The sequence below is a fragment of the Myotis daubentonii genome, chromosome 10 (assembly GCF_963259705.1).
Source record: "Myotis daubentonii chromosome 10, mMyoDau2.1, whole genome shotgun sequence".
Classification (NCBI taxonomy): domain Eukaryota; kingdom Metazoa; phylum Chordata; class Mammalia; order Chiroptera; family Vespertilionidae; genus Myotis; species Myotis daubentonii.
This window is the reverse complement of record NC_081849.1, coordinates 4,369,878-4,395,017: the sequence shown is the minus strand read 5'-3', so window position 1 is coordinate 4,395,017 and position 25,140 is coordinate 4,369,878. Positions and strand designations below refer to the sequence as shown.

The 25,140-nt window shown below is 44.0% G+C and overlaps 1 protein-coding gene across 3 annotated transcripts in view; it reads left to right on the top strand.

The window, feature by feature from the left end:
• RBM33 (RNA binding motif protein 33) overlaps positions 1 to 25,140 on the top strand; it is a 122,476-nt gene that overhangs the window by 50,704 nt on the left and 46,632 nt on the right. For all 3 annotated transcript variants that reach the window (XR_009454678.1, XM_059711364.1, XM_059711363.1), the window contains exons 7-9: positions 3,949 to 4,157; positions 4,739 to 5,018; positions 9,947 to 10,005. Coding sequence is in view for 2 of the 3 variants with exons in the window: in XM_059711364.1 (XP_059567347.1) it covers positions 3,949 to 4,157; positions 4,739 to 5,018; positions 9,947 to 10,005 (548 nt within the window). In the remaining variant the exon portion in view is untranslated. The remainder of the gene's footprint in view (positions 1 to 3,948; positions 4,158 to 4,738; positions 5,019 to 9,946; positions 10,006 to 25,140) is intronic.

The following is a 25,140-nucleotide window of genomic DNA, read 5'->3' as shown; positions in this document are numbered from 1 at the left end:
ATTGTGGCTTAAGCATAAACAATTTGACTTTTTATCATTCTTTCAACTTAAAAAAAGGGCTTTAAATGCATTGGTGCAGAATGATTGGTTAGATAATAGGACAAATGAAAATGGGGCTTGAAAGTATCTTTCTTGGCTCTGTATTTGTGAGCCCTAATCTAGGAAACATACATTTTCTAGAAACTGAAGAGTTAGGATTATTCCCGGTACAAGCAGGATTTTTCTGTCCATTTAAAGATTGGTTTCCTAAAAACAGTGAGCTCCCTTATTACCTGAACACTCCCATCCCCCAAACAAAAGTTTAGTTTTATTTATAAGAAAGATACTGAGAGAGGCTGCTGCAGTATTTGATAAACTAGAAATTACTTTACAGCTCAGCTGTCTGTGTGCTTGTGGCGATGGAAACAGTAGTTTCATGTTTTGTGTAGAAATACTCTCATTTATTTGATTGATAAAGCTATTTACCTACTCTTTGTAATGGGTTTTAGTTTTAATATCTTGCTACCAGATACATATGTCATATTTTTTTTGTCGAATGATGTCTTTTAGCATTTTGAATGCAAATAATTATTTTGTGAAATCATTGATTAATATTGAGAACACCCCACACTTTAAAAAGAAGAATGGAATGAAGCTCTGGCGCCCCCATTTCTGAGCCTTTAGTCTGCATGTGCAGTAGTAGTTCTCTTCAGGATTTAGAAGGTGCTTTCGCCACGTTGAATCATTTTCACGCTCAAATACATGATGCCAGTCTTAAAAATGAAGACTACTAATTCATATCTGATAGTCTTGGCAGGTATGGAGCCCAATACAGAGCTGGTGATTTTGTATTTTGAATTCCGATTTGAATTAGAATTTTGGGTTTTTAGTTAGGGTAAGATCTTAAGTAGTGAGCTTTTCCCCTCATCCAGGATTCTGGGAATTAAACGTTACAGAAAATGTGTGTTTCTCAGTTTTCCTAGGAATGGTGCAAAACTTGATAATTGGGCGATAAATTCATTTGTTACACACAAAGGATGCTGTAGGGCTTCTTTCGTGGAACCCAGTTGAGAAGGGTTTCTCTTTCTAGAACATCCGTGTAAGGAATGGCCTATTTTGAGTGGTAATGCCAGAAGCCGTCACTAGAATGTGGGTGTCCTTCACCAGTTTCCTGCAGTGTCAGCACAGAAGCTCCAAGCTGCCTGCTCTTCTGGCCTAGGAAGTGGACCTGGATTTTCTTTTAAGCCGTGCGAGCAATGAAGGAAAGACTGCATTTATTTTAGTTAGGCTTTAAAAACATTACCTATGAGTAGGCATTTAGATTTTATGAGATTCAAAACCTCACTGGCACATTTATTATGTTTAATTATGCTTTATTGCTTCAGCCTAAAGATCTTGTGATGCATGATGTTCTCTTTTAAATTGTATCCTCGGTGAATTTTTTTATGGCACAGGATCTGTGGGGAAGTGTTCCATGTGGTCTCATGCAGTTCCAGGTCTCTAGTGCCAGCACACTGCACTGCGTCTGCACAGATCCTGGTGTTTGCAGGCTTAGTGTACATTTCCTGATCAGTTATCGTGTAAAAAACCAGTAAAAAACCAGATTACCGGGTGTTGTTTTTACTTTGCCAAATAAACTGTGTATTCTATAAATACTTATTTATTATGTGTTAGTCTAATCATTGTACAATTATTTGTATGTAAATTTGTTTTTCTTAATTAAGCACATTTTAGAAAGGGACAATGCAGTGTAAAACTTGTTACATTGAGCTATATCTCTACTTTAGAATCTGGACATAGTACAGAAAACACTTAAAGGGAAATTAACATTTCAGTTGAAGATACAAATGTAATTTCCATCCTGTCATATTTTGGTGACCTTTTGTGACAGCTTGTCTCAATTGGAGGAAAGCATTTTTACTTGCTGATTAAAGATGTCATTTGAAACCATTTTATTACTGGGGATAGTGAAATTAATCTTGACACTTAGAACCACTAGAAAAATAATTGCTGATTCACCGCATAAAATGTGTATGTGAACCAATCATGTCATCAAGATTAGAGTAAAAGTCTGTGCTTGTTAAGAAGAGATTAAATATTCCTTCGAATGGGGCCTCGATCCATTTGAAGGGGAGGGGTTACCATAGAAACCATTTCAAGGGGATGAAGTGTGGTTTAGAGATTTTGGAAGAGTTTAGAGATGACTATGGATTCCAAGGTAGGAGATAAACTGGTAATATTTACAATGGACCCTTCATTGTGGAAGAAGGCATAAGAATGCTTCTCAGGACGCGGTTTATTAATGTAAGATACAATGCCACAACTCAGATAATATTTTGAAATAAAGGAACCATATTTGAGTCCGTCAGTTTTTTTCTTTTAGGACTTTAGAATAATGTGCCACCTGAAGTTTCTTAGAGACAGAGTCTATGTGTTTCGTATCCCTTAAGCCCTGATTTTCACTCAGCAGTAAGATTTTTAAAAACATGCAATACTGACTAGTCAGGGCACTGACCTCTTTTTCCTTAGACTGTCAAATAAAAACAGCAGCCAACACAATGGTTGTCTCTGTGAATGAATCAAAATTATACCTATTTTTTTTTGTCATATTGGCAAAAATATACTTTTTGGTGAGCCACAGAATTTCAGTAATTAGATTCTATGTGCCATGAGATGTAAAAGGTTGAAAATCACTGCCCTGAAGTGTTGGTCAGACAGGTGAGCACCTACTAATACTGGTGTCCAACAAATGTTTGCATGAATATGTTTTCTCTTACAAGATTTTGCTCTCACTTGGCATGGTTCCTCATCAGAAGGCATGCATATAAATCTTTCTTCACTCAGCAAAGATTTTTTTTCTTTCTTTATAAAACTAAAAATTTGTAATGATAATAGTAAATGTTTTCCATTTTGTATGACATTAACATTAATTATTTTTTTATTTTTGGTTAATCCTCACATGAGGATATTTTTTCCATTGCTTTTTCACAGAGAGAGGGAGGGAGGGAAGGAGGGAAAAAGAGAGAGAGAGAAACATCGATGTGAAAGAGACACATGCACATGGACTGGTTGGTTGTCGCCCATGGACTGGAGGGTGGGGAGTGAAACTGCAACCCAGGTACGTGCTCTTGACCCCATGACCGGGAGTCTAACCTGGTCAAGGGTTGGCACTCTAACCACTAGCACAGTGATGGCGAACCTTTTGAGCTCGGCGTGTCAGCATTTTGAAAAACCCTAACTTAACTCTGGTGCCATGTCACATACAGAAATTTTTTGATATTTGCAACCATAGTAAAACAAAGATTTATATTTTTGATATTTATTTTATATATTTAAGTGCCATTTAACAAAGAAAAATGAACCAAAAAAATGAGTTCGCGTGTCACCTCTTACACGCGTGTCATAGGTTCGCCATCACTGCACTAGCAACATGGGCCGGGGCTTAATGGCAATTATTTGACATTAGAGTGATTTCACTAATAGTTGTAAGATCAGAAGAGTCAGGAATCTGTTCTGTTGTATGTATTTTTCTGAGTCTCTGTGTCTGTGTCTTAGTAATGCTTGTGCTGGTTTTACTAGGACAGCTGTGCTGGGTGTGACCGGGGAGCGGGTTCTGAGCTGTGCTGTCGGCCAACATGATGGCACCTGCCTGGCAGCTGAAGGGCAGTGGCTAACTTTGACTTGAGCCCCTTTTTTCAGCTCCCTCAGCACATTAGTGTTCCCAAGTGAAAATACCTTCCAGTCTTTGTACACAGGAGACACTTGTATTCCAAGGCAGAGCATGCCCCCATCGAATAGTGGGTGGGGGTCGCCACTGTGTCGTGCTTGCTCCTGTCGATGCAGTTGCCTGTTGTGGGGAAGCACTTGCTGTTGCAGAGTGTTATTGTCACGTATTTCTTCTGTGTGTTCTCCCTGTGAGTCTTGTTCCCGCTCTGAATGTTTCTAACGTGTGCACATCTTTTCACACAGAGCTTTCAGCAGAAGCCAAAGCTGCGTTGCTTGAGTTCGAAGAAAGAGAACGCCAGCATAAGCAGGGCCGCTATGGTTCAAGGCGGGGCGGAAGGAGAGGAGGTCCTTTAATGTGTCGTGGAATGGGGGACCAGAGAAGAGAGAACAGTGAGAGGGGCCGCATGAAGGACCACAGACCTGCGCTGCTCCCCACACAGCCTCCTGTGGTGGTAACGTTACAGTTTTCTTGAGTCAAAAACTAGAACAAATGAAAATATGCTTTTGTGGGTATGGCATTTTGTGTTGATCACTTAGTCTGGAAGTAAAGTTTAGTAGTAGGAATGCAGCTGAAGTTCGTGAAGTGTACTTATAGTCTCTAATGATTTCATATGTGGTCTTATAAATTCTGTCCTCTAGTATTCGGCAGTAAAAACAATTCTGTTACAATCGCTTGTGAAGAAAGTGCTAGTAAGAGACCTGCTTCCATAAGGGACAGCCACAGAGCAAGCAGCCTTGCATTAGGGCAGGGCAGCCTGGGTCTGTCCTCAGTGTGGTGCATGGCTCACTGGGGGTAGTTCTGCTGGTTGAACTGCCACGTCTGCCCACCTGCCCTGAGGTTGAGCGCATGGTGAGATGGCAGAGCCAGTGGGACAGCGTCCTTGCCTGCTGTCTCGTACAGCTTGTTACTGTGAACTTACTTCTAACTCCTAACTTCTACAATTAAGTCAGCATAAGTCTGTAACATGTCACCAGTCGTTTTCTTTGCTTTTAAATGTTGATTCCTGCGAATTTGTCTCTTTTGTGATTCTAGACGCACTCTCCAAGATTAATTCCTCCAACCCAGCCTCAGCCTCCCCCCCCACCGCCACCCCAGCAGCAGCCCATTCGGAGCCTGTTCCAGCAGCAGCCCCTGCAGCCCCTGCTGCCCCTGCAGCATCCGCACCACCCCTCTCCTCCACAAGGAATGCATGTGCCACCCCAGATGGAGGCGCCCAGGGTGATGATGACCCCTCCACCCGTGACCCCACAGCAGCCCAAGAACATCCACATAAACCCCCACTTCAAAGGAGCGGTGGTGACGCCCGTGCAAGGTATGTGTCTCCTTTATTGTTGCTGTGGCCAAAGAGATGTCATGCTCCAGTCTGCAAGGATAACTTGGCTTCCTGATGTCTTCCCCACCCACTTAGACTCCTGCTACTCACGGGCCAGGTGCTTGCTAACAAATGTGTATCTTAGGTTCTGATTGGGTGGCAGGCACTGAATTTGGAGGGCAGGAGAGGCATCAGGGAGAGTTAGCAGGGTGCTTCCTCGTGGCCCAATCAGGTGCTCTCTGTGAGTCCCCATGTTACCTGTGTGTGTGTGTGTGTGCGCGCGTGCGCACACGTGCATAGATTCACCTTTAGTCATGAGTTTTAAGTGACAACCTCCCATGTTACCATTTCCTGGCCCAAGGAAACTGTTTTCATGCCTTTGGGAAGGAGCACATCTTTTTTTGTTTATTAATCCTCACCCAAGGAGAGATTTCATATATATATATATATAATTTTAATATATTTTTAATTGACTTCAGAGAGGGAGAGGGAGAGGGAGAGGGAGAGAGAGATAGAAACATCAACGATGAGAGAGAATCATTGATCAGCTGCCTCCTTCACGCCCCCCACTGAGGATCGAGCCCGTAACCTGAACATGTGCTTTGACCGGGAATCGAACCGTGATCTCCTGGTTCATAGATTGACCACTGAGCTGTGCTGGCCAGGTGAGGGTATTTTTAACATTGATTTTTAGAGAGAAGAAAGGAGGGGGGGAGAGAGAGAGAGAGAGAGAAAAGACATTGATGTGTGAGAGACACATTGACTGGTTGCCTCCCACAGGTGCCCTGACCAGTGCCAAGGATTGAGCCTGCAACCGAGGTACATGCCCTTGACCAAAATTGAACCTGGAACCCTTCAGCTGGGCTGATGCTCTATCCACTGAGCCAAACGGACTAGGGCAGGAGCACATCTTTATGCCTCTGCCAAGCACACGTGGGCTGCGATGCTTCTATCTCAGGCACTGAGTTATGTTGGTGCACAAAGCAGACAAGCTTTTTGCAGTCATGGTCCTGCGCTCTAACAGTCAGCCACAAACACACTGATTTCTGTGGCAGGTTAGGGGATGCCAGTGCACTGACAGATGGAGCAGCTAGGGCCGGGCTGGCTTCATTAGGAAGGTAAGAGTTGAAGAAGGCTGCTGGTGTGGAATCAGGTAGCTAGTGTGCAACGCTTGGGTGGAAACAGCACTCAGGCCAAGAAGCACCCTCTCTGCCTCCAGAGGCCGTGGGGAAGGCTGTGAGGGAAACAGCAGCATCCTTTGCGACAGCTAGGTTTCCATTAGAGCAGGAAGGGGACAGGCCCAGGCCAGCATGGGTTCTGGTGGCTGAGAACTTGGAATTCCAAAGGTGTGGTTGAGAAGTTTCAGAACTTGGGGAGAAGCCTGAGATAGGACTTGGAGTGTGGAGAGGGCCAGTGGTCTGGGGGCGCTGTGAAGTTGTGCTGTGGCCTTGGAGCAGAGGGCTGTAGGGGGGCAGAGGAGGAACAGTGTCCTTGTGTTGTTACAGGAGATTGCTCTTGTTAGACACACCTGGAAGGTCGGTGTTAGTGCTGTCGGTCCCTGACCCCCTGACTGACCCCTTTGCTTGTCCCCACCATATATTAGAATCATTCAGTGACCTCACTGTCTTGCAGGGCAGGACATGTTATAGTCTGTGTGATTTGCACATTACCTGTGTCTGCGCTAGCAGCTGTGGGAGGAAGGGACCAACGCATGCTCACGAGGGCAAGGAGGGTGCAGGAAAGTAGCCCTTTTCTAGGTGGCTACCCAGGACGTGCCCCTGCAGGAATGGAGCTGTGGGAAGGATTTCACTGATGTCAGCATTGGGTATTGTGTATTTCCTTGCACAGTGAGGGAGGACTGGCAGTTGGTGAGGTGCACAGGTTGGTGTGGCCTGATAGAAATAAGTGGTGGTAGGACATGCAGAGTGGGAGAGCGCTAAGGAAACTCAGGATGTCTTCCAGGTGTGAAGGGTGTGTGTCTTGCTGAGTCAGCAGCCTGATGGGCATAGACAGAGACCTGGCACCCAGAGCTCATGCAGACTCAGTGAGTGCACATCACCTTGCCGGCAAGTTTTACACTCAGAACAAGCTAAATGGTTTTCACCACGAAGCCGGGGCTTTGTGCCACACATTCCTTCTCCTTGACACACCTTTGATCTTGAGATTTGCTGGTGTAGGGAGAGAGTGAGTGAATGAGCTTAAGTAGAAAGCAGTTCCTCTTGAGAGAGGCTTGGTATCTAGCTGCCTGCTGCACAGGTAAGAGAGAGGAACCCAGTGGTTCTTGGAGCTGTAGGCAGGTAGAAGGTACATGTAAAAGGTACCAGCGTGTGCACATCTTTTCTTGATGGCACACATTTCCTTTTTGAGGAAGAAGTGTTCCATAAAATTATAATTAACCAGTTCTGATGGAAACTCAATGTGTTCTTCAGGTGTTCACTATTACAACCGTTGCAGTGAATCGAAAGCTAATCTAATCCATTAGGTACATGGGACAACAGAAGATGTCTTAAATATCAAATATTTGGAGTTTAAGGTTCAACTGGAATGGTCTGTTAACAGTTCAGGTTTTAAGTTCTCTCATAGATAGACTTGTCTTCCTGCCTGCAGACCAGGTGCCCTGCAGGGCCCCTAGGAGGACAGGCCGCAGATGCCCTGGCAGTCTGACTGAGGCCTTCTTTCTGGCCTGGCTGGATTCGATCTGTGCGTCACACCTGTTCTCAGATGTTCTTGTCAGCGTTTATTCTTTTTCTCCTCTTTCCTGTTGTGTTTTACAATTTATTTTTTAACTTTTAAAAAAATATACTTTCATTGACTTCAGAGAGGGAGGGAGAGGGAGAGAGAGAGATAAACATCAGTGGTGAGAGAGAATCATTGATTGGCCTCCTTCTGCATGTTTCACACTAGGGATTGAGCTTGAAACCCGGGCATGTACCCTGACTGGGAATCGAACCCTGATCTGGTTCATAGGTTGACGCTCAACCACTGAACCACACCAGCTGGAAGCTTTTTACAGTTTACTAAGAAAATGTTTAAAAATTTGGTGCGTAGTTTAAAAAATGCTGTCTTTCTATTATTTAATGTGTAGTTTTTTTCTTCTTTACTTTCATGATAATCTTTTGAGGTCAGAGGTACTTTCTCCACTGAATGGTCTACTATTTTGCTTCAGGTATATAATCGATGTACCCAGAGCCTTTAGCCAGCTACATAGATTGAGGGGCTGGTTGCTATTTTATAGGAAGCCTTGCAAATTGACTCTTAGTTTGAAATTTTGATTCATTGGATTAGGCCAGGGGTGGGCAAACTTTTTGACTCGAGGGTCACAATGGGTTCTTAAACTGGACTCAGAAGAAGGAGCTGCGGCCGTGTTTCCCGACATTGCCATGTTAACGCTGCTGCTGGTGAAGGAGTGGAGGGGAGAGCAAGAGAACCCTCTGCTCTTTCGGCTCCGCGGGCCGGATAGAACAGCTGAACTGGCCGGATCCGGCCCGCGGGCCGTAGTTTGCCCACGGCTGGATTAGGCTCTCAAGAAAGGGATGTACTTCAATCTTTTATACATTTTATCAAAATAAGTTTTTTCAGTTACACTTTGCTTTGATCAAGTGGTCTTCCAGGTCCATCCAGCTACACTCTCACTTTAAGTGGACCTGTGGATGTGTGATGTTAATTACAAGGCTTAGTGTAGCGGTTCTCAACCTGTGGGTCGGGAACAATGAAAATACATCCTGCATATCAGATATTTACATTACGATTCATAACAGTAGCAAAATTACAGTTATGAAGTAGCAACAAAAATAATTTTATGGTTGGGGATCACCACAACATGAGGAACTGTATTAAAGGGTCGCGGCATGAGGAAGGTTGAGAACCACTGCCAGAGAGTGCATCTCAGCACCCTGTTTTCAAAAACAGTTTTGATTCACTTTTAAACTGTATCATTTCTATATTTCTCATTTGCCAGAAATTTCTTTAAAATATGCTATTTTAAAATATTATTATATTTCTAATTTATAAGCTTTGTTCTTATTCTTGCTTGTATGTAGCCTCACTTGGTTATTCCTTTGTGCATGTCTGTGTTGTGATCTCTTCTTACAAGGACACCAGTCAGTCACAGTGGATTGGGCTCACCCACCTAACCTCATTTTACCTTAATCACCTCTTTTTCCAAATAACAGTCCCATTTTGAGTTACTGGTGTTAAAACTTCATATGAATTTAGGAGAGGGCCACAGACCAGACCATAACATCTGACACTCTGAGAGTTTCCCAGATGATGGGACAGCACATCTTAGTGAGGTATAGCTGCCACTCACAGCTGTCACCACTTGGGTGCTGGGGTTCCCCCACAGTAGATCTCACATGTTTTATATAGCTTAAACATACCTGATTTAGCCCCAGGTGTGAAACTAACATCTGGCTTCCTCCCTTAGAAAAGTGATTCCTTGTCTTCTGATAGGTCAGTGGAGTTCTGCTTGTTTCAAAACAAAACAAAACATCTCAGCATAGTAGTTGTTCTTTGTAATGGTGCCCTGAGCGGGTATATTCCCTTGCTCTGCCTGCTTCACTCTCCCCTTTGTTCCCTCTCACTCTGTTCATGACTCCAGAGGATTTAGATTTGAATTTGTATTTGAGTGGAGTCAGAGGTATGCCTGGGATTGGATAGCCTGGGTAACCTGGAAGTGAAAAAAAGTAAGTTGTTCTTTTGTTGTGAAATGTTTTAACCCTAAATGGGAATTCACAGTTGAAATGTAAGCTTCTTTTTGTGCTATTGTGTGAAGGCAGAAGCCCTTCCCTTTCTCTTGATGGAAACTTAATGTGTTTTATGTTGTACACATCGTATATGTTTTATGTTATACTTAGTTTATTGCCTTCCTTTAGCAGCTGGTCTGGGTGTGAGCACAATGTGTTTCTAATGAGAGGTGTTTTCCACAGTGCCCTTGCTGCCAGTCCCGAGCCAACAGAGACCTGCGGTGGGACCCCAGAGATTCCCAGTGAGTAGCAGCTGCTCTTCTGCTCCGAGACAGTGAGCACACACTTACTAAGAAATATTAATATAGCAAATACAAGTGGGTCCAACTGAATATAAGTTTAAAGATTTATAAATATTGACCATAATTTTTGCAATGGAAAATGCTTATTAAAAGCTGAAGGTCAATGGATTTTTGAGAATGGGATTAATTTTGTCTAACTGTAAGATTGTTGAATCAGGATCATCAGTGGAATGCCTTTCATCTTAAAGAATATGAATTTTGATTTTATTTATTGCCTGATGTTAATAAGGAAGGGCCTTGCTTTGTTATAATTTGTGCTAAGTGTATATGAGCACATACGCATTTGTGTACATGTGGGTATGTATGTCACATTCTAGGGAATAAGGATGAGGTCTCTATTTATAAAAACCTCGAAAGTCCTAATGACCATTGGTGTTATGTATATACTAGAGGCTCGGTGCATGAAATTTGTGCAAGGGCCTTGGCCCTCACCCGCTGTAGCTTTGTTCGGAAGGATGTCCAGTCTAATTAGCATATTACGCTTTTAGCATTATAGATGTGTATATACATATATATTGATACACACACGTATATGTACATATATTTTTTTAATATGTTTTTACTGATTTCAGAGAGAGGGAGAGAGAGATAGAAATATCAATGATGAGAGAGAATCATCGATCAGCTGCCTCCTGCACGCCCTCTACTGGGGATCAAGCCTGCAACCCAGGCATGTGCCCTGACCCAGAATGGAACTATGACTTCCTGGTTCATAGGTCAGTGCTCAACCACTGAGCCACACCAGCTTGGGATGGTTTTATATTTTAAAAGGAAGGTTTTGTCTTTAAAATATCTTTAAAAGAAAGCACACACACACACACTTTCCTGTACTTTCCATAACTCTTCATTCTTCCAACATGTCTTAACTAGAAGAAAAATGTCCATTAAAGAGTTTTATATGTTTAAGTAAATTTTGTATATTTGAGATTTTGATTCGATTTGTAGGTGGTTCATGGTTTTATTAAATCAGTGAGGACATGGTCTTTCTGAAAACAATGCTGGAAAAAATGGATCAGACCATAAAATTTAAAGTGATTTATATGTAAAACAAATGTTTTGCTAGGCTAGAAACCTGATTTTCAGGAAATACCTGAATGACCTATTTGACTTTAGCTTTGATATTTCAGTAGATGTGTTTGTCGATGGCATTTAGCAAAAGGTTTTTATTTTTTTAAAAAGATATTAATTTCAGAGAGGAAGGGGGAGAGGGAGAGGGCAAGAGGGCTAGAAACATCAATAATGAGAATCTTTGATTGGCTGCTCCTGCTGCGCGTCCTCTCCCTCCCTTCTCTCCCCCCGCCCCCCCGGAGGGGGGGCGGGGATTGAGCTGACAACCTGGCTATATGCCCTGGCAGGGAATCGAACCATGACCTTCTGGTTCATAGGTCGATGCTCAAACCATCGAGCCACACTGGTCAGGCTATCGAAAAGTTTTAATGAAGGATCTAGATGTACAATCAGGTGATTACTCAAAAATAAAGTCAGTATTGGATTTAAGGGTCAGAGTTTTTATTTTTTTAGAAAGTTCCTTGATTTGTAGTTATTATGGATTTCGATATGGTTTCTAAAACGGATTCTTACTGATTTTATTTGTTTATCTTTGCTAATTTTTCTTTAAATTACTTATTTAGTTTTAAAAACTAGTTATTTAAAAGTCAAGTGATACATAGTACAATTTCCTGCTCAACGTGTTTGTCTAAATAGCTTAGGTTAATACTTGCATTACCCCAGGATAAGCTTGCATGTGTTTACTCATTAGATACACCTTTCCTGTGAGGTTGTTTAACTGCTTAGTCATTGTAAAGCACTAGCTTTTTGAGTTCTTTTTGCTGTTTCTTGGGATTGTGAGCATCTGTGTTAAAATTATTATTGGACTTATAAACTTTGCATTTTAGCGATAAAATTTGACATGAAAAAGCAATTGTAGTCGAAGAAAAACAAAGTAATGTATGTAATCAATATTTTTGCAAAAATTAGCTTACTTATATAAAATTAGAATAATCATTTGTAGTTTTCATCCACTTGTACTTTCCAATTGGGCAAATGCTTGAGTACCAGAGGATAACAAGAGAAGGTGCTTTGTGAGGCAGTGAACTTCGTGTAAGTTACACGGTACTTTGAGGGTGCTGATCCTGTCAGGCTGCTTTGAGCTTGGATGACAGGAAATAGTTGCACCAGGACAATGTCATGTGGGTGATATAATTTGAGAAATGTATTCTTCAGTTCAGTTATTTGCTGCTGTTTAACATGTATCTTTTTTAAAGGCGCAAATGCTAGATCTTAAGCAGTGAACTTTGGTTCTTGAAAATGCAGAGCTCTGTTTATTTCTGTAATCAGTCTCCTGCAGAGAAAATAATCAGATGTGGAATCTATTTTAAAAACATACAGTAAAGTATGTTTTTAAAATGTCCATCAAAATATTTTGGGACAGGAGGTTAATTCTAGGTCATCTTCTATTGTTTTACTTATGCCAGATCTTTTTTAAGTAATACTATTTTTCCCTTTTGTACTTCTAGCGTAAACTTGTTGCGATGAATGTAAATGTAGGTTTGTGAACTTTTAGTGAATTGCTTTTTCACGCCATGTGCTCTGCATAGTGCTAAAACGAACCCAGCCCCGTTAAAGGAAGCCCAATTCTCGTCCTTAAGCCAGTGTTCACTTGAATGGTATTATATAAATAGTGGAGACAGTGTTGTGGATTCCACAGCCCCTGGGAGATGTCTTACTGATGGCCCTGTTCCCTGTGGGCTCTGTCCTGGTGTTTTCCAATAGGGGACTTTGGTCAGCATTCACTAAACTGAATTTTGCTTTGTAAAATGAACACGCTCACTCACAAATAAATTGATAAAACATTCAAGTTAGAAAGCCTAAGTTCAGATTCATCGTAGGCTATGTTTGAACCAGCACACCTTTGTTACACAGAAGGTGAAATGGCAGGACTCTGGAGCAGGAGCGAAGGTCACTGGGATCTGCTCTGTCCCCAGCTGCAGCCCTGCAGTGAGCTCCATTGCTCCTGGGAGAGGTCATGTTCTTGTTGACAGCTTCCTGTTGCCAACGCGTTTCCTGAGCCCCTGGTTTGTAGAGGAACTCTGTGAAGTCCCATTTGTCCTGTGCCCGGTGGAGCCACCTGGGCTGGTGCAGATGAATAGCTGTTAAGTAAGTGCACACAGGAAGTTAGTATTGAGTCATCTTGCTATTTATTAGAGACTCCATACACGGAGTAGTGTAGAGCGGGTATATATTACCTATTTACTTTACTTTTTTTGTTTTCAAGAACACAGATGTGAATTTATGCATTTAACTCTATGGACTTCAGCTCTAACCAACTGACGAACGAGTAGAAGAGGCAGACAGGAGACATAGGACTAGATTTCCACATTGACAAGCACTCAATTGGGGTACAGTTGGTATTAATGCCATGGCTTTCCTTCTCTTCCCCCAAACTGGAAACTTTACTTTCTTAAAAGCTCATTTTGTTTGACAATCTCATGAAAACTTGAGAACTTCTTAATTTAGAACTAGTATGCCTAGAAATTGTGCTAAATGATAATGCCTCTTCTTTTTAAATTAAAAATCACCGAGATTGGCCAACCTAATATGAGACAGTGTTTTCAACCTAATGTGAGACACTGTCTTTGTGTCTGAAGTCTGTTTTCAGTTCCCAATGTTTTTTGTTCTCCATATTAGTCTAATAGGTTTCACTTTCCACAAAGGCTCTTCCTGATGTTTTTGTTCTTAAATGTAAAGTCCTTTCCTTATGTACAAGTATGTTTTCCAGTTATATGTTTGTCCTAAAAGAGATGGTTGTTGTTTTTAAAGTCTACCTGCTTAAAAAGTAAGATGAAAATTTCGATTAATGATATTTGAAAATGCAGCTTTGAGATTTCGCTAGTTGGTTTCAGTGTTAATGCAACTGCTGCTTTTGAGTACAGGAATCATTCCTAAGTCACTCACATTGTCAAGTTTCTTGACCTAGGGCCGTGGTCAGCAAACTGCAGCTCTCGAGCCACTTGCGGCTCTTTGGCCCCTTGAATGTGGCTCTTCCACAAAATACCACATGTGGGCGTGCACGTACAGTGTGATTGAAACTTTGTGGCCCATGCGCAGAAGTCGGTATTTTGTGGAAGAGCCACACACAAGGGGCCAAAGAGCCGCATGTGGCTTGCGAGCCGCAGTTTGCTGACCACTGAGTCCTAGGGCAGTGATGGCGAACCTGTTTTTTGGTTGATTTTTCTTTGTTAAATGGCATTTAAATATATAAAATAAATATCAAAAATATAAACCTTTGTTTTACTATGGTTGCAAATATCAAAAAGTTTCTATATGTGATACGGCACCAGAGTTAAGTTAGGGTATTTCAAAATGCTGACATGCCGAGCGCAAAAGGTTCGCCATCACTGTCCTAGGGTATTCTAAAACCTATTCAGTCATTGCTTTTGCTTTGCTATGTCAGGAAATGCTAGTATTTCAAGGGTAGCCACTTAAATACTAAGTAGTTTGGCTGCTAAAAAATTTCTTAGTGATCTTTGTTTATTATTTTTTTAAATATGTTTTTATTGATTTCAAAGAGAGAAGGGAGAGGTAGAGAGCGTTAGAAACATCTATGAATAGAGAGAATCATTGATTGTCTGCCGCCTGCACATCCCCTACTGGGAATCGAGCCAGCAATCTGAGTATGTGCCCTGACTGGGAATCGAATTGTGATCTCCTGGTTCATAGGTCGATGCTCAACCACTGAGCAACACCGCCCGGGCAATCTTTGTTTATTTTAAAACTAAAAGTTATGTTAAAAAAGACTTCACTTTTCAGTTTAAATTAGTTTTCTTAGCAATTACATTACTACTTAGGTAGACCCAATAAATGAGATCTCCGTTGGTGTTTCCTTTGTAGGCACAGTTCTCACAGGTAGGTCTGACTGCATTCTGTATCCCTGTGTGTGTGGTGGTGGTGGTTGGTGGGGGGGGGGGGGAGGGTGTTGCATGGGACCAGGTGGTGGTGATTGACAGCTCCTGGATGTGTTCTTTGTGGCGTTTCATGCAAATCGTGTTTGATGAGACTGCTGCATCCAATTCCATTCCTTCTTGATTGTGGTCTGTGCAGCTGTGAACCCGGCATCATTCCATCTAGGACACTAGTCTTCCTTTTGAACCCGTCTTGTTGTTACCACTCGCCTGTATTGCCTCCTAATGATTAGCAGTTAAAGCGGGGACGGGATGATGGGCATTTTATCAGATGTAGGAGTGGTAGCAGGGAATGTGGGATAAGGTCCTTCCAGCTGTCAGACGTTGTCAGGCTTGCATGGAGAGAATGCACTTTAAAATGCAGGTGACATAATAGCCACCATCCTCCATTTGGTGGTGTGTTTCTGATTAATCATGATTACCATATATTATCATACCATCGAATTTAATCATATCAGTGAATTCCCATCTGCAGCAGTAAGAGGAGCAGCTAAACACTGTAACAGTGATTAAATGTGGAGGTTATAAAGCGTAGCACCCCTTCGACTGGACTGTGTCCTGTCAGCGTACGTTGTGTGTTGGTAGAGATAGGGCGTAGTAGGATCCACACAAATAACTCTCAAAGGCTGGGGATGCTCATGGAAATCCTGAGATCAGTTCTTGTATTGTCACTGAGCCATACAGCCTGTTGTAAAGACTGCATAGTACGATGTTGGGCTAACTATTTTGTTTGATGTTTGGCTAAGTAAAGCTGTTAGATTGAAATGAAAACCTTCCAGAAATCCTGCCCAGGTGTATAGTTGCGTGTATAGTAGACTTAAACTTGGAATGCAGTTTGCCCGTCTGTAATTCAGTAATTCACCCAGTGAAATGTTAACAACACAGAATGTCAAAGTCTCAGGGCTCCTGTGTGTTCAAGAAGATCTCTGTGGCCAGTTCTAGTGCTGTGTCCTGCAGAGCACACCAGTTGTTTTTGTTAATATTTATTTCCCAGAGTTCTTGAAGACCCATAGTTCTGTTCAAACATATTTTTAAGATAAATTTGGAAAGAGGCCCTATTCTATTATAAGGTACCTGAAAGTACTTCTTCCAAAAGATTAGGCTTTCTTTTTATTTAAAAAATTTAGTCCTTTTAATGTACAAGCCTGTGAATTTTAACAAGTGTGTGCAGTTGTGTCATTAGCATGGTTAGGCCTGGGAGCAGTGTTGTTCCCCAGAAACTCCCCTGCTGCCCCTCCCTAGCCCGGCAGCCTCCGCTCTGTGCCCAGTGCGCAGAGCTGTCCACGCATTCGGGACCCTGTGGGATGCTGCCTTTTCAGTCTGGCTTCTTTCACTTAGCACAGTGCGCTTGGGACTCACTCACCCACCTGGTTGCACGTGCCAGAAATGCATCCTTTTTTTACTGATAAATATGATTCCATTGTAAGGATGCACTGGTTATCCGTTCCCCATTTGGACATTGGATTATTTTGGTCTTCAGCTGTTACAAATGAAGCTGCTGTAAACATCTGTGTCTAGGTTTGTGTGAACATGGTTGTATGCAAATAGCTTGGAGTCAGATTGTGGGTTGTCTGTAGGTGACTTCCCAGATGAGGGTTTCACAGCAAGCAGACTGTGCCTTCTTTGACAGCCCATACTTCTGCCTCCTTAGAAATCAGTCCTGAGTGAGAGTCTGTCTCCTAGAGTGCACATTGCTGAAGGCCAGTGGCAGTGAGGAAGATTAGGAGTGAGTTCAGTATTCCAGATTTGCTCTGGGCCTGTGTTCAGCATATGCAGGAACCGTTTTCTCCACCGTACAGGTGGTGAGACTGAGGCTTGGAGGTAAAATTGCTGAGGTTCACATACTGGGAGCAGGAGGTAGGATTGGAACCAGGGCAGCCTGAGTCTTCATCATGCTGCACCTCCTCCCTCCCTCCCTCCCTCTCTCAGTCCTAAAATGCTGCTCAGTGAACTGGGCAACAGCTAATGCGTCTGCAAGTTGAATCATCAGTATATCAGACTGTAGCCATCACTTGGTGCTAAAGTGGAAAAGCTTGCTGTGCAGTGCTTGTCACTGGATGAGCTGTGGTGGGGAGAATGGGGTGCAGGAACAAAGGACTTTTCCTTTATCAAATACTAGAGGCCCAGTGTACGACACATCCATGCATGCGGGGGGGTGGGGGTCCCTCAGCCCGGCCTGTGCCCTTTCGCAGTCCGGGAGCCCTTGGAGGTAGGCCGCTGTGCTCATCAGCCAGGCTTGTGGCAGAGCTGCGCTCCCCCTGTGGGAGTGCACTGACCACCATGGGGCAGCTCCTGCATTAAGCGTCTGTCTCCTGGTGGTCAGTGCTTGTCACAGTAACTGGTTGTTCCGCCGTTCGGTTGATTTGCATATTAGTCTTTTATTAAATAGACTGTAAATAAATAGTCATTAGTTTATCAAAAGCAATACTTTGTACTAAAGGAAGATGTAACTTCACTGCATACTGTGCAGTAAGTCCATGTGGCCTGGGCTTAGCACTGGGCATATGTTGCTTCAAAATGTTTGCAGTGCATTTGTGACTATAAAAGTACCTTCTAGGAAAACCTATAGGTACAACCTGAAGGAAAAAGAAATCTAAGAACAATATTGAAGTAAGAGGATTAACTTTGTTATAGAGGGCTGTAATTTTAATTGTCAGGGGTCTCTAGTGGTCTTTTTTTTTTTTTTTCATTTAATCCATTTAATCAGAATTAACTGAGAGGCCTTCTTGAGTATCTGGTTTCTTATATAGTTCTTTGCATTTTAAGTGAGATTAAGGAATGAAAATATGTAGAGGAAGGTTGTAATTTATTGAAACATTCACGAAATTTCAATGATATTGTTAAGGTATTTAATTAGTCTTATTAAAATAGACCAACTGACCCTTTTAGGGAAGCTGATAAGTCATATAATAGCTGTTGGAGCCTCTTTATTCTCCGCATTATATGATTAACTTTGTGCTAAGCAATTTATGCAAAGTTTCCATCCTTTTTTTGAAGGGAAGTTATCAGTTCTTCCTGAATAGGATTAGTGTAGATAGCATCATGTAATTAGCAAGAGATGCAAAAAAGTGAGAGTACAATTTGTATAAGAATTACATGAAAGGGAACGATAATTTCTTACCTTGGATTTTTAAAGGAATATAAAGAAAAGCAAAACAGAAATTATTGGAAAGGATTAAGGCAGCCTTTTCTTTGAAAAGGTAGAATCACATTAGTACTAAAAGTTATGTTAAGTGAGGTATTTACAAAGCAATAACAGCCTTAAAATCTGCATTTGTAATTTATTATCCTTGATGCCCATGAAATGATAGAAGGTTACATAGTGAATGATCACATCAAGAGGATCTCGCAGGCAGAGTGTCACACTTTGGCATCCAGGTGTCTTTGGTGTTATGTAAAGACAGATTGGTCCCAGCAGAAGCAGCGGCCACGGAAGAAAGAGCGGTTTATACTAGTATATCCAGAGGCTGAAATGTGGTTCATGTCTTGAGTTATTTAGTGATAGTGTAACTTTGGATAATTTACTTGTAATCCTATGAACCCGAGTTTCTTCCTTCTTTAAGGAAAAGTTATTTGTTCTGTCTGTTTCTTGCTGTGGCATTTATGGAAGATACACTTTTAGTTTTGCCACCACTATATTTATGGAAGACACTGTTGTTCTCGTGTCACAGAAACCTCATTTATCAGTGACTTTAAACACCAAGCTTCTTAGTTTTTACGTAAAAATGAGAAGGTTCTGAGTTGGTATGGCTACTCTGTGATGGTATCAGGGACCTGCCCATATAAATATGTGTGTATATATGTACACACACATATATGCACACATGTGCATATTTATTTATTTATTTATTACCAAATTCCAGGCGAAAGAGGAGGTGGGTGGGGCAGAGGGTGCTGCCTGTAAGGCCGTCTTGTTCCATCTGTCTTGTTGGCCCACCTCAGTCACGGGGCCACCTGTGCTACAGCTTGGAATTTGGAGTTTTTAGCTGGGCACAGTGTCGTCCTGTCACCGAGGAAGCAGTGAGGATGAGCACTAGGTATGCAATGAGCAGTCTTTTCCATGAGGTCAAATGTAAGTTGTGAAGAAAAAGGATGCCTGTGTCCAAAATGAAACCGAGCTATGAGGACAGGACTACCTCCCCTTTGTGAAATGTTTCTTCTGTCCTCAAAAGGCTCTGTGAGTGCTTTCAGGACTTAAGTTTAACATTGCATGTTCATTTCAGTGTTCAGGTTCTCCAGTCCTGTTGTCCACTGACACTCCAGGTGGCTAGGAAGGGCCTCCTGTCCTCTCCAGAGGAGCTGCCCTCTGTGGTCATGGACTTGCCTTCTGAGTAGTATCTTGTGTCAACTGCCCTTTTTTTCTAACTCGTCGCCTTCTGGCCCTTATGGGCTTCTTCCTGGTGGGTCTGACTGCACTGATCACTAAGTCCATCTCTCCCAGGGTTGACTCTCTCCTCTGTACAGCTCAGCCTGTGCTCGTTTCTCTGGAGCCTGGCCCCTGTTGTCCTCTACCTGGATGGCCCAGGGTACCATACCTTGTCACAGGTTCAAGGTTATGCCCACTAAAATCCCTTTTTCCCCATTCTTGTTCTGTTGAACCAGCTTCCAGAGCCAGAATTTTCCTTGTTTACTCAACTCGAGTCAGCTGCTTCTTTTAGGCTGTAGGTAGCATCTCTGGTCCCACCCCTTCAGCAGTCCCTCATAGGCTGATCAGGTAAGAACTGCTAATGCCTTCTGTCCATTCCAGTTAGCCATTGGATTTCTGTACAAGGATACATCTGGGATTATCAAACATTGGCACAGATAAAGGGATATGAAGATGCATTTCAGCCATTTGCTGTTGATGACAAACAATAGAGAGCGTAGAGGTTCTGGAGGTAGGTGTCCAGGCGAGTCCAGGCCCCTCCGCTTCCTAACCTGGTGCTGAGTGTGAGGTGTGTAACTGCTCAGGAGGTTTCTGTGAATGGAGTGTCTGCCCCACAGGCTATTGGGGTTGACTGACCCACTCACACATCTCTGCTGTTAGCTCACAGTGGCAGTGTGAGCTGAGCCTGAGGTGATGGCGGCAGAGCCCAGGTGGGGTCTGGGTGCCCAAGATTGGTCAGGGTGTTGGGGGAGCAGGGCAGGAAGGGGCGGAACCTTCGCGTTTTCTGCCCGGGGGTAGAAGGCCGTTTGGAGGGACGGTCTTAGGGAGCAGCCCCAGGTGTCCAGCATGGGGATATCAGCCAGAGAGCACTGGCCGGCACTCCCAGATCCTCAGGGGCTTGGCACTGGGAAGTGGCTTCATTCAGTTCTCATCCTCTGGACTCTTTCCTCTGACCCTCAGGCTCCGCATTCTGGCAGGAGGGGAAAAGTGGGGATCAGTCAGGCAGGTTTGTGTGGAACTGGCCATTACTTCTGATCACATTCCATTTGCCAAAACTTGGCCACACAGCACAGTCCTTGCAGGCCTGACTGGGAAATGCTGCCTGGCTGGTGTGGGGAGGAAGACTCAGCACAGACGGCTGAGCCACCAATGTCCTGGTTGGAAGGAAGGCGGCTGTTTTTCCAGAAACCAACAAGCACTATAAATACAGGTTTGTGTTCTGTTAGCACCCACGGTCCTGCAGCAATTTCCACTCTTGATGTCCAGCCTTAGAGCAAAGCCATTTCTTATAACTTGGGCAAATTTAGATATAGATATCTGTGTGTATAATGGCTTTATATTTTTATATTTATTTTTGTTAATTCTTACCTGAGGATATTTTTTCCATTGCTTTTCAGAGATAGTAGAAGTGTGGGAGGGGGATAGAGAGAAACTTTGATGTGAGAGAGACACATTAATTGTTGCTTCCCCAACTCACCCTGACTGGTGGGAATGAACCTGAAACCCAGGTACATGCCCTTGACTGGGAATCAAACCCCAGACACTGCTCAGACTACTGGGGTGTATGGTCCAACCATTGAGCAACATTGGTTAGAGCTATTATAATCTATACTAGAGGTCCGTTGTACGGATTCATGCACCAGTGGGGTCCCTCAGCCTGGCCTGCGGGGATCAGGCTGAAACCGGCTCTCCGACATCCCTAAGGGGTCCTGGATTGCGAGAGGGTGCAGGCCAGGCCGAGGGACCCCACCGATGAACGATCAGGGCCGGGGAGGGACCTCGGGAGGGCTCCAGGGTGTGTCTGGCTTGTCTCGCCCAGTCCCGATTGGGGCCAGCCAGCCGGGAAGGGAATGTGGGAGGTTGGCTGGCTGGGAAGGGACCGCGGGAGGGCTCTAGGGTGTGTCCGGCCCATCTCGCCCATTCCCATTGGCCAGACCCCAGCAACAAGCTAACCTACCAGTTGGAGCCTCTGTCCCCTGGTGGTCAGTGCACATCATAGTGACTGGTCAAACAGTCAAACAAATGGTTGGAGACATAGCATATTGGCTTTTACTATACCTATACTAATAATAGACAAATATGTAAATTGACTGTCCCTTCATGACACACCAAGCCAATCAGGAGTGAGTATGACAAAGATGGCAGGCCTGTGGGCAGCGCGCAGGTGCTGAGCAGCCAGGAGGCGGGGCGGATGCCCGCTGTGGAGACACGGAGGGCATTCCTGCCCCGCTGGCTGCTCTGGGCCTATGCGCGCAGGCACCGAGCAGCCTGGGTCCCAGGGATGCCACTGGAGTGTCCGGTCCTGTCAGCCTGGTCTGGGGGCGGCTGAAGTTCCCAGTCCTTTTCGTTTCTGCAGCCTCTGGACTGGAAGTGAAAACCAAGAGCGCGGGGAGCACCAGGAATGCTGTGAATCATAGTCCTGGTGGCAGCCCCTGGACCGGAAGCAGAAGCCCAGTGCACAGGGAGCACCAGGAATGCTAGGAATCGTAGTTCTGGTGGCAGATGCGTTGCGGGATCTCCTAGACACTAAAGCAAAGTGAGCCTGGAGCAAGTTACTGTTGCGGGTGGGGGATGGAGGGAGAGCAAAGGTGAGAGACATAAATAAAATAAGAGTGTCGAGGAAAAATTAAAGGGAAGATATCCTAAAACTTCCAGGAAATCTCCACCAATGGAGCAAAGAAAAAAAAAAAGACCTCTACTATTCTGTGAGCACAAAACCAAACTGGGTTGGGGTCTCAGACATATGATTTTTGCTCATATGATTGCAAAGACAGACAGAAACTTCCGGATTGGAGAGGGCTCCCCTGAGGGCTCCCAGATTGGAGAGGATGCAGATTGGGCTGAGGGACCCACCCCCCGTGCATGAATCTTCATGCACTGGGCCCCTAGTAGGATATATAAAAGCCTAAGCGACTGTTTGACTATTCATCCAGTGCTATGATGCACACTGACCACCAGGGGGCAGATGCTCGATGTACAGGCATGGAAACATAGAACAGGCTGATGAATCTCAGAGGGGAGGGGAGAGGGCCGGAAGAGATTAACCAAAGATCTTGTATACATACTAGAGCCTGGTGCACGGATTTGTGCACCGGTGGGGTCCTTCGGCCTGGCCTGCAGGGATCGGGCCGAAACCGGCAGTCTGACATCCCCTGAGGGGCCCCGGATTGGGAGAGGGCGCAGGCCAGGCCGAGGGACCCCACAGATGCACAGATCTGTGCACCGGGCCTCTAGTATTTTTTTATAAACTAAAATATCCATTTTGTTTTCATGTTTTATAAATGACTATATATTTGTCTTATTCATAGATGTCTATATCTGTGTCATGCTATGTGGATAGCATGATAATGTTTCCATTGTGCAGACTCACTCCTATATTGCACTTTTCCTTGAGCATTTTCTGGTTTAAAGTGTTGATCTGTGTTTACTGTTAGAATGGGCTCTGCTGAAAATGCCTGGTGGATACTCTATGTGTGGGTGAACAGTTAGGACTGAGCTCCACCTTTTCAGGAAAATGAAGTGTTTCTCATTGTGCTTGGGGTCTCCTGTGTGGTTTTTATGAGCGTCACGCATCTTAAAGGTGTGCTTCTCCTTGGTTGGCCTGCACTCTGCCCTTCTCACCAGTGCTGGACGTGGGCCCCATGCTCTCCTCCTGGCTTTTATTCTTCAGAGGGCACCGGTGTTCTCTAAAGTGGGCAGATGGTTGCCAGGTGAAGGAGACGCCTCTGTGTTCCCTCGCTTTTCCTCTCTAATTATATGACACTAGCGGCCCAGTGCATGAAAGTTCATGCACTGGAGGGGGTTCCCTCAGCCTGACCTGCCCCCTCTCACAGTCTGCGAGCCCTCCGAGCAGAGGCGACCCAGTGATCAGGGGCAGGCGATGCCCCGTTACACCTCTGCTGCCGCCACTGCCGGCAGCGCAGGCATTGACCGGCCCTGGTTACCTGAGCCTCGGGTTGGCCCTGGGCGGCTGGGGGGTTGAGGGGACTGAGTGCCACCATCTTGTGGCTGTGGGCACTGCCATCTTTGAGGGCAGGGCGGTTAATTAGCATATTTCCTCCTTATTGGCTGTGGGCACCACCATCTTTGTGATGGCATGATGGTCAATTAGCATATTCCTTCTTTATCAGATAGGATCATCACCATGTCCTTAAGTGACTTCTGTCCTGGAGCTAAGTCCAAGAGCTAGGTTCTGTTCACGTTGGCTTACCCGGGTCCTCGTGCACTGTGTGTACCCCAAATATGCTCAGTTTGGAGCCTCAGGGCTGCTTGCCCAGCCCCTCCCCACTATGTCTCAACTCCTTTTATTTCCTTCCTGAAGCATCCAACCATTCACTGAGTGGACTGCCTTGTGGGCAGCCAGGTGTTGACCATGCTTTGGTAGTCCATGTTACAGTGTGGGGCCAGCACCTCCTTGCTCTTAGAAATAGGCAGTTTACCCATAAGACCCACGAAATCATTTGGTGTGGCCCTGCCAAGGCATTAAGGGTAGGTTAATTAAATGTTTTAGACCAAATATAGCAGGCTAATTTTTAAGTTGACAATTTTGTATGGCTGTGAGTGATGTTATTATAAATATGCAAATTGCCCTGGGCAGAAAAAAGGTTCCCCACCCCTGCATTAAATATTTGTAAGTGTCTGTGTGCCAGGCTCTGTGCCACGCATGGAAATAACCTGGCATTGAGGGGAACAGAGAAATGGGAGCAGAGTTAAGAGAGATTTAGGAGGTGAATTCTGGGCTAGGTGACACCTTATGTGAGCAGGCTTTCTGGTTTGAAATCAGAATGAGGATGCGGGAAGGGATCTATGCTGATTTGTCTTTCACTTGATCAGGAAACACATAATTGTCAGAAGCTGTGTATTACACCTGTGGTGGAATGTTGTATGCAAAATTGTGTTATAAAAATGACAATGCCAGGCACAGTGAGGTTTCATTTTTGCTGGGGACTGTCATAAGTACTTCGTGCGTGTTCCTGTAACTTCTCCCAGGAGATAGGACTGTTTTACAGATGGGAATACCGAGGCCCAGAGAGGTTCAGTCATGTGCTCAAGGCTGTGCTAGTGAGTGGGAAGGCCAGAGACACAGGCCTATCAGTTGAGCATTCTCACTTATTAGGATAAAGGATAAAGGATCATCTAGAAGTTAGAATAAAGTTCTGGTTAAATATTACTGCTGAAGAAAGAGTCCGTAACATTTGAATACCTGTGTGTATCTGGTTAGACGGCACATGGATAATTAAAGAAAAGACGGTTTGGGGAAGTGATGAAAACACAATATTAAAATTCCAAAGGGGCCAAGATATGTGATCCCAATATATTTTCAGTTTAATACCAAAAAATGTCTTTAGAGTTTATGAATATTTAAAATAATCTCCCAGGAAATCTGCAAGTGCTTAGAGACCCAAGAAATAAGGTACCTAGTTCTTAGACATCTTGAAGTTCCTGTTGAAAACTAAACCACTTCAGTCTCTCTTTGAATTTGTTCCTGTAATTGAGCAGGCACTTCCAGAAGAGGGTGAAGGGGTAAAGGAGAGAACACTTTTCTTAGCTCCACTCATGGCAGAGTCAGAATAAACTCGGCAGACCTCCTGCCTGCATTGGGGGAAGCCAGTCTGCCCTTCCAGCTGCGTTTGGCTTTATTTGTGATGAGAAAACCTATCGTGGGAGGACTGGGAAGTCACTCTCTAATGGAAGGAGGAGGGGAAGGTTACATAGAGGCCTGGGACAGCCACGGCATGGCCAGCTCTG